The sequence below is a fragment of the Pituophis catenifer genome, unplaced genomic scaffold (assembly GCF_029215685.1).
Source record: "Pituophis catenifer annectens isolate HBS135680 unplaced genomic scaffold, rPitCat1.0.hap2 SCAF_1, whole genome shotgun sequence".
Lineage (NCBI taxonomy): Eukaryota > Metazoa > Chordata > Lepidosauria > Squamata > Colubridae > Pituophis > Pituophis catenifer.
The window spans coordinates 347596369-347606482 of record NW_027256881.1 but is presented as its reverse complement, the minus strand read 5'-3'; the positions used below and the strand labels follow the sequence as shown (position 1 = coordinate 347606482).

The window sequence follows — 10114 nt, the reverse complement described above, 5'->3', positions numbered from 1 at the left end:
TCTATCAACCTCTGAGGAAATAGACCTGCCAGAGAAAGAGGAGATCCATCTATTCATGTCTCTTTGATAGAGCAGGAGGGAGACAAAAAAAGACTGAATGAACAGATTTAATGTACAAAGCAGAGACATTAAGACTATCAGGATAAGGGATAATGTACACACCAGCAAAACACCAGAATTCATGGATAACAGATCTGTCTCTCTTCTGTGGGTTCCATGAGAAAAATCAGGCAGCAATCTCAAACTGAAAGCCACATGACTCATGAAAGTGCACAGTGAATGGATAGCTGGAACTGAATAAATCCTTGTCTCTCGCTAATCTATCCCCAGGACCATCATAAATGAAGGATGATTTGCTCTTTTTGATGCCCCATAAATAACACAGGGGATTATTTCATCACTGCCTTGGTGGGTAGGTCACCAGCAGAAAGGCAACAAACCTATCACTTTTGCGGGAAAGATAATGTGCATGGTAATTGCTCAAGAAATCCTTAGACAAACACTTTTCATTTCAGATGCAGCTCACTGTGAACCCTGCCCAGAAGACCAATTTCCCAACAAGGACAAGGACCAATGCATTGCCAAGAAGATCCACTTCCTTGCCTATCAAGACACCCTGGGTTACATCTTAGTTTTCCTTGTTCTTTTTCTCTCAGTGATGACATCTGCAGTCCTGCTTATTTTTTATAAACATCACAACACACCAATTGTCAAGGCCAACAACCGAGACCTCACTTACATCCTCCTGGTCTCCCTCCTGCTCTGCTTTCTCTGCTCCTTCCTCTTCATTGGTCGACCAGGGAAGATCACCTGTCTCTTCCAACAGTCTGCCTTTGCCATTCTCTTTGCCCTTGCGGTTTCCTCTGTTTTGGCAAAAACTGCCATGGTGATTCTGGCCTTCATGGCCACCAAGCCTGGAAACAGGTCAAGGAAACTCTTAGGAAAACCACTGACCAACTCCATTGTTTTAACCTGTCCCCTGGTCCAAATACTTCTTTGTGCCACCTGGCTGATAACCTCTCCCCCATTTTCCAACATGGACTTCCACTCCTTGTTTGGAGAGACCATCTTGGAATGTAAGGAAGGCTCAGCTTTGATGTTTTACACTGTCCTTGCCTATCTAGCTTTATTGGCCTTCATCAGTTTCACAGTGGCCTTTCTAGCTAGGAAATTGCCTGACAGTTTTAATGAAGCCAAATTCATTACTTTTAGCATGCTGGTCTTTTGCAGTGTTTGGATCACTTTCCTCCCCACCTACCTGAGCACGAAAGGAAAGTCCATGGTGGCTGTGGAGATCTTCTCCATTTTGGCCTCTGGAGCTGCTCTCTTGGCTTGTATCTTTTTCCCCAAATGCTACATTATTCTACTGAGATCAGATCTGAATTGTAGAGAAAATATAGTAAGGAACAAGAGTTTCTAACTAATGCAAGGATTGGACTCATTTATATTTGTCTTTAAGGCATGTTTAGAATGTGATATTGTTTTAAAAAAATGTTGACAAGAAGGAGGAACTTGTCCATTAAAGAATTCCTTATCAAGTGCTGCAACTGGTTACAATTTAGCTATGATCAGGAACTATTATTCAGTCTTTGTATATCATGTTTTCAAAGTGTCATCAGTTATGTCCAATGCTCTGAATGGATGGAGATCTTGTTCATAAAGATGTGTTTATTATTACAAGGAGGGAGTTTTTCTCATTTTATTCCTTTTAATTTACTTAATTTAGTTAGTATTTTAATGGGATGGGTTCAATGTTTTTAAGGAAATATGGTTGTTTCCTTAGATATCTGAGGCTTTATAGAATTGCCTACCAATATTCAATTATTTTTGAAATGGCAAAGTTTAAATCCCCCTCACATCCTGATCTGATATAACGTATTTTCCGGCATATAAGACGACTTTTTAACACATGAAAATCTTCTCAAAAGTCGGGGGTTGTCTTATACGCCGGGTGTCGTTCTCCTGTAACCAGGCAGATCAGCCCGAAAGGCTCTGACGAGCCATAAATGGCTCTGGCGATCCCAGCTCTGACGATCCCAGCTCTGACGATCCCAGCTGAGTTCCCTGCAACTCAGCTGGGTTCGCCAGAACCATGTAAAAGGAAAAAAGTTTTTTCCCTTTCACATGGCTCTGGCGATCCCAGCTCTGACGATCCCAGCTCTGACAATCCCAGACATGGTTCGCCAGAACCATGTAAAATGAAAAAAGTTTTTTCCCTTTCACATGGCTCTGGCGATCCCAGCTCTGACGATCCCAGCTCTGACAATCCCATCTGAGTTCCCTGCAACTCAGCTGGGATCACCAGAACCATGTAAAAGAAAAAAAGTTTTTTCCCTTTCACATGGCTCTGGCGATCCCAGCTCTGACGATCCAGGCTGAGTTCCCTGCAACTCAGCTGGGATCGCCAGAACCATGTAAAAGGAAAAAAGTTTTTTCCCTTTCACATGGCTCTGATGATCCAGCTCTGACGATCCCAGCTGAGTCCCCTGCAACTCAGCTGGGATCGCCAGAACCATGTAAAAGGAAAAAAGTTTTTTCCCTTTCACATGGCTCTGACGATCCAGCTCTGACGATCCCAGCTCTGACGATCCCAGCTGAGTCCCCTGCAACTCAGCTGGGATCGCCAGAACCATGTAAAAGGAAAAAAGTTTTTTCCCTTTCACATGGCTCTGACGATCCAGCTCTGACAATCCCAGCTGAGTCCCCTGCAACTCAGCTGGGATCGCCAGAACCATGTAAAAGGAAAAAAGTTTTTTCCCTTTCACATGGCTCTGACGATCCAGCTCTGACGATCCCAGCTGAGTCCCCTGCAACTCAGCTGGGATCGCCAGAACCATGTAAAAGGAAAAAAGTTTTTTCCCTTTCACATGGCTCTGACGATCCAGCTCTGACAATCCCAGCTGAGTCCCCTGCAACTCAGCTGGGATCGCCAGAACCATGTAAAAGGAAAAAAGTTTTTTCCCTTTCACATGGCTCTGACGATCCAGCTCTGATGATCCTAGCTGAGTCCCCTGCAACTCAGCTGGGATTGCCAGGACCATGGCTCTGGCGATCCCAGCTCTGACGATCCCAGCTGAGTTGCCTGCAACTCACCTTGGATTGCCAAAGCCATGTAAAAGAAAAAAAGTTTTCCCCCTCCAGCTTGCTTACCTCAGGTGCTAGTCGCAACGCTTGCCTTGCTTCGCTTGCCTGAATCCATTCCATCAGCAAGCAACTCCCTGCCTGCAATCAAGCAAGCAGGGATTGTGGACTTCAACTCCCAGAATTCCTCAGCCAGCAAACCAAAGCTGGCTGAGGAATTCTGGGAGTTGAAGTCTACAAGTCTTAAAGTTGCCAAGGTTGGAGACCCCTGTTCTATTGGGTAAGTTTTTTTCCCCTTTGGGAACTTTCAAAAAAATAGTCAATTGGGTTTTTTTTTAGTTGTTCTTTTTTAGACCTAGCCATTTAAAGTTTAGGAAGTTTTAAATTTAGCTTTCATATAAAAATAAAAATAAAATAAAATAAAATAATATTTGTGCAGCTTTCTGAGATTTAGTGTGTTTCTGTAGTGTTTCACTCTAACTACACAAACACACAAAATCTCACAAAGCTGTATGTGGAATTTTGTGTGTGTAAAGTGTGAAAGTTTTTTGGGGGGGCTTTTTGTGGCTGTGTGAGGTTCCTGCTTGTTGCAGGGGCCATTTTGGGTCTAGCACAGCTGCTTTTACATTGTGGGTGAGCCAGTTGTGTTGTGTATGTGTAAAGTGTGAAAGTTTTTTGAGGGGGCTTTTTGTGGCTGTGTGAGGTTCCTGCTTGTTGCAGGGGCCATTTTGGGTCTAGCACAGCTGCTTTTACATTGTGGGTGAGCCACTTGATGTTTTTTAATTTTTATTTGGTGTGCGTTGGAAGAGGGGTAGTCTTATACGGCGAGTATAGCCCAAACCCTATATTTTAACAGGAAAAGTTGGGGGTCGTCTTATACGCCCAGTCATCTTATACGCCAGAAAATACGGTATTTCCTCATCAATGTCAGGCAGAATTTTCCTGAAATGGATGATCAAGGTATGTCATAACTGAATGCAGTGTGTTATCATCTCTTGTGACATTTCATCTCATGGGCTTCCTTGGTAAACCATGGTGCTCTACGAGATCAGTGTGCATAAACAGTCTGCACAGAAATAATTCAACTCATGCCTAGGATCACAATCTAATTTCCTTAATGCGTATATGTTTTTAGCATGGTCATCCAAGGCAGGACCGTAATCCCAGCTTCCTAACTAAAGTCAGGAGCCATCTGTCAATCACCCAGTCCTGTGACATGTAGTTATTTAAAACCAGTACCTTGAATGGTACCTTGGAGGAACCTGGGAGCCACTGCAGTTCAGGCAACAGAAGTCTAACATGGGTGGACCTAAAACTGTCCAATATTGTGAGTACCTCTTCATTTTGGACCAGATGCAGAGATCAAGGGGTATTCAAGAATAGCCCTAATGCAAGAACATTGCAGCCTGAAACAGTAGAGAATATTCATAGCTCATCTTAGATAGTGGCAGTGGTTTGTTCTCCAATAAGATTTGATTACTAGTTTTCGATCCTGCATTTCATTCCACAGTGGCTTTCGGATGGAGGAGGCCCGAAGGATTAAGCAGTTGTAATAGTCACACAAACATTACAATTAGTTCTTGTTTAGCAATGATGATGAAAAAGTACTTTTGCAGCCTACCACATTGACAACATTTGGAGGTTTGTAAAGCATACAAAAACTGAAGTCATAATTCTTGCAACAGTTTCACTTAGCAAACACTTCCAGCATGATTTTGAAAGTAGCCACCAGCGATCCCATTTAATTATGGTCACTTAGAAAATGGCTCTTCTGTAATTGTGCCATACAGCCATTTGACAAAGTCATCCATTCTACGCCCCTTGTGTGGTCTATGTAGCATTGCAAAAAGCTTTGGAACTCCTGTGTCCTGTGGAGTTTCCACTCACAACAATGAAGTTTGGTCTACCGGTTGTGAGTGGCCAAGGGTCAGACACAATAGAGGGGCTGATGATGACAATGTTGATGTTAATAGATCAGATTGTTGTAGAGACCATTAGCACCCAATAAGCCTGTTTTCATTTGTATTTCCTGAAATCCTGACTGTCCGTGCTTGATGGTTGATGACATTAAAGATCACCAAGAGGTCATGTTGAGCCAGAATGGATGCCCTGGCCTCATCCTGCTCCTTACAAAGTTCATTTAAAAGTTCAACTCATGCCATTTCCATCCCATTAAAGGCCTGAACTTTCACAGAAATCAGGATTTATCAAAGTTCCACTAAAATTGTCCAGTATGGTAGGACCCAGGAATTGTTTCTTGAATATTAGCCAAACCAAGTAATCCTTCATAGGTGGGTGAACACACCCATCTTTCAAGGATGAATTCATGCTGGGTATCTCTCACCTGTAGGTTTGTTCCCCATAATAGAAGACTTTCTGCCTCCACATTTCCATCACTCTTGCCTCTATCATTTCTGTTGCTCACATAGGTGCTGAGATTCTCCACAGTTCCATTTTGTTCTGTTTAACAAACTTAACCTATTGGAGGAATGGCAGAACCTGGGCATGGAGTTAAAAGAGAAATCAGACTAGAGTGTCTACATAACCATAAATTAACTAAGTCCAATTCCTCATGAATTCCATTAACCCTTATCTAATACCAAGATAGTGCTAAACATTAGTTGAGAAAGTTCCTGTTTGGATTATTAGTAATTAATCAGTCTAGTTGGAAATTCATGTGTGATCCATATGTTTTGCACCTGACAGAACATTTACAAAGACCTAGCCGGCCAAAGTCAAGGCCATCGCCATTGAAACCAGTAGTGGCCAGAGGGGGTGACTTCTACGACCCGTGAAATTGCTTTGTTGGGGAATGTGACTGATGACACACCTTGGAGGGAGGGGTAAAAAGGGTCAGAGGCAAGGCGCGAATTGAGTGAAGTCAGAGTTTCAGCTTTGGAAGCCATATTAACCTAACCAGAAGCCATATTAACCTAACCAGAAGCTTCCACACTGCCACCTTCTTGCGCTTGGGAAAGTGGGAGGGGGGATTTGATAGACTGATTTTTGTTAAACATAATAGCATTCTTCTTTTTGGTCAAGGTCATGGTGCTTCTGCATCTGGAGGAGGAGTGGTTGCACAGGTGTCTTAAGTTGGGACAGGTGGTGATTGGGCCATGTGATGGACTGATGGATGCAGGGGCTGGATATGGGGTTTTGATTTATTGAGGGAAAACCTGGAACTCTCAGATTTGGCTTTTCCCAGATGTGCCAGTATACCTATTCCAATAAATGAAGATTTTGAGATGAAGATTGTCTTGGAGTTTTTAATTGGAGTTGGAACATTCTGGAATGCTGACATTGAGTTGGCTTCAATTGGTCAGTGCCGACATGACACTCCAAATAAACAACTGGATTTTCCTTGAAACTTTGCTTGAGGCTCTTGCTTTTACTAGGGCCTTGGTTGGAACCCTGGCAGCCAATCTGTCAGACTGACTGAAGAAGGGGATCCCTTGGGTGTTCTGGCATTGGGACGAAGTCCATACCACTTACTACATTGAAAGGAGTTAGTCCCATGCTACTGTGAACAGCATTATTGTACCTGACCTCGGCGAATGGCAAGAGGTCTGCCCAATCGGACTGCTGGTAGTTCACGTAACACCTCAGGCATTCTTCTACTATGGCATTCAGTCTCTCTATCCTCCCATTGGTGTTCGGATGAAAGACCAAGCTAAGGCCCTGGGATAACCCAATGGACCACAGGAACTCCCTCCAAAATTTAGCCATGATCTGCACTGTGATTGACCTATTCTCCAAGCGGGAACACTTCTTTCTTGAGATAGATACCATTCTGCTCCTTGAGCAGAAACTATTAGTCCCGGAAGATCCTAGAGTGAATAAGAATCCAAAGCATTACAGTTCAATGTCATGCTGAACCAAAGATGAAAAATTCCACTTCTGAAAGAACCAATCAGGAACAGTGCTTGTTTTTGCTAGGATTCAAACTGAGACTCTTCCTTCCCATCCAACCTTCATGCACAATGACAAAATCTTTTTATTTATCTATTTATTTATAATTTAATTTATATACCGCCCTTCTCCCGAAGGACTCGGGGTGGGGTACAGCCAATTAAAAACACAAGGTACAAACAACAGTTTTAAAATAGTTAAAAGTATTAAACAATTTCAGCCCGAATTTAAAACCCAAATTTTGAAACACCCAATTTAAAATCATTTACATAGATAGCCCTGTCTGGCGGAACAGCAAGGTCTTAAGGGCACAACGAAACACACGGAGGTCGGAGATCTTGCGTATTTCCGGGGGCAGTTCGTTCCACAGGGCAGGAGCTCCCACAGTGCAGGCCCTTCCCCTGGGTGTCGCCAGCCAACATAAGTTGGCCGATGGCACCCTGAGGAGTCCTTCTCTGTGGGAGCGAATTGGCCGGTGGGAGGCTATTGGTGGCAGAAGTCGGTGTTGAAGGTACCCAGGTCCTAAGCCATGGAGTGCTTTAAAGGTGGTAACCAACACCTTGAATCGCACCTGGAAGACCACTGGGAGCCAGTGCAGCTCGTGCAGGAGAGGTGTCACATGGGCGCAACAAGTCGCGCACATAACCACCCGCGAGGCCACATTCTGGACCAGTTGGAGCTTCCAAGTGCTCTTCAAGGGGAGCCCCATGTAGAGAGCATTACAGTAGTCCAGCCAGGAGGTGACAAGGGCATGAGTGACTGTGCGTAAGGCTTCCCGGTCCAAAAAGGGCCGCAACTGGCAGATCAGGCGAACCTGATAAAAAGCCCCCCTGGCCACGGCTGTCATATGTTCTTCTAAAGACAGCCGTGCATCCAGGAGGACACACAGATTGTGAGCCCTCTCTGTGTGTGTAAAGATTCACCCCCAATAGTCAGCGATGGCACCAGCTGACTATATCGGGACGCCGGAAGCCACAGCAACTCGGTCTTGGAAGGGTTGAGTCTGAGCCTATTTCTCCCCATCCAGACCCGCACGGCCTCCAGGCAGTGGGACATCACATCAAGGGCATCATTGGGGTGGTCTGGGGTGGAGATGTACAACTGAGTGTCATCAGCATACTGATGGACTCTCACTCCAAAACCAAGGATGATCTCACCCAGTGGCTTCACATAAATGTTGAACAGAAGGGGGAGAGGACCGACCCTTGCTGCACCCCCCATGCAAGGCACCTCGAGGTCGACCTCTGCCCCCCTGCCAACACAAACTGCAAACAGTCGGAGCGGAAGAAGGAGAACCACCGTAGCACGGTGCCTCCCATTCCTAACCCCATCAACCGCTGCAGCATGATAACATGGTCGATGGTATCAAAAGCCGCTGAGAGATCTAATAGGACTAGGACAGAGGAGCAAACCCTGTTCCGAGCCCTCCAGAGATCATCCACCAATGCGACCAATGCCGTTTCCATGCTGTACCCCTGCCTGAAGCCCGACTGGTACAGGTCCAGATAGATAGCTTCATCCAGGTACAGGGGAAGCTGTCGTGCCACCACACTCTCAACAACCTTTGCCACAAAGAGAAGACCGGACGGTAGTTAACTAATATAGCTGGGTCCAGGGATGGCTTCTTGAGGAGGGGCCTCACCACTGCCTCTTTCAAGGCGGCGGGAAAGGTACCCTCACTCAAAGAAGCATTTATAATCCCAGCAGCAGCCTGGAGCAAGAGGCAAGTAGGCCCAGGCATACAATTGGGGAAGTGGGGCTGGGCTGCAGACTCCCAGTGCCCTTGGAGCTCAAGGGTCAGGTTCCTGCTGCCCAGGACCCCAGGCAGCCCATGCTGCCATCCAGGGCTGTCCCCCATGGCCCAAGACAGTCAGTGAGGCTCCTCTGGTGGATGAATGTCTGGCACGCACTCTGGTCCCTCCTCCCACCCCCCGATGTGAGGAATGTCAAGCTGGCCATGCCTGCCTTGGCCACGCCCACACAGACAACTGCAACCACCCAGCCATGCCCCCCCTGCCCCCCTCAGGCAATAAACAATTCTGATCCAATTCTCAATGAAATCGAGTTTGACATCCCTGCTCTAACTCTTGTTCAATCAGATTCATCCCTCAGGTTTCTTCAGCAGAGCTCTAGGTGTCTCTTGATCCATGGTAGGATTCAAATAATTTAACAACCGGTTCATCCAAGGTCAGGTTGGCTATTTGTTTGTTTGTTTGTTTGTTTGTTTGTTTGTTTGTTTGTTTATTTATTTATTTATTTATTTATTTATTTATTTATTTATTTATTTATTTATGAGATTTATATGCTTATTTATTTATTTATTTATGAGATTTATATGCTGCCCTATCTCCAGCCAGACTCAGGGCGGCTCACAACAGTAAAAAACATCTAATGAAAAAGTTAAAAATTAAATCCAAATCTCATAATTTAACAGATAAAAGTGCAATTAAGACTAACAAGTTAAAAATTAAAACCCCATCAGTCCAGGCCAGCCAAACAAAACAGCCAAGTTTTCAGGTTGCGACGGAAAGAGTGGAGGTCGGGGGCCACCCGGAGCTCCAGGGGCAGTTGATTCCAAAGGGTAGGTGCACCCACAGAGAAAGCTCTCCCCCTGGGGGTCACCAGCCGACACTGTCTGGCCGACATCACCCTGAGGGGGCCCTCTCTGTGGGAACGTACCGGGCGATGGGCAGCTGTTGCTGGCTGCAGATGGATCCCCAAATAACCCGGGCCTAAGCCATATAGGGCCTTATAGGTAATCACCAGCACCTTGAATCTCACTCGGAGGGCAACCGGCAACCAGTACAAGTCGCTAGGAGAGGTATAACATGGGAGTGTCAAGATAATCCCATCACAACCCGCACGGCCGCATTCTGCACCAGCTGAAGCCTCCGAGTGGTCTTCAAGGGCAGTCCCATGTAGAGGGCATTGCCGTAGTCAATATGGAAGGTGACAAGCGTGTGAGTAACCATGCGTAGGGCATCTAGGTCCAAATAGGGGCGCAACTGGCGCACCAGGCGAACCTGGGCGAATGCTCCCTTGGTTATGGCCATTACATGATCTTCCAAGTTTAGCCGCAAGTCCAGGAGGACACCCAAGTTGCACGCCCTGTCTACAGGGGGCA

General features: G+C 45.6%; 1 protein-coding gene across 1 annotated transcript; it reads left to right on the top strand.

Annotated features, from left to right (window-relative positions):
- Nucleotides 1-469: 469 nt before the first annotated feature.
- On the top strand, nt 470-1366 carry LOC139312434 (vomeronasal type-2 receptor 26-like; the record flags this gene model as incomplete). The annotated part of the gene is made up of 1 exon (XM_070937222.1): nt 470-1366. A coding segment is annotated over exon 1 (897 nt), but the record flags the coding sequence as incomplete, so codon positions are not given.
- Nucleotides 1367-10114: the final 8748 nt, after the last annotated feature.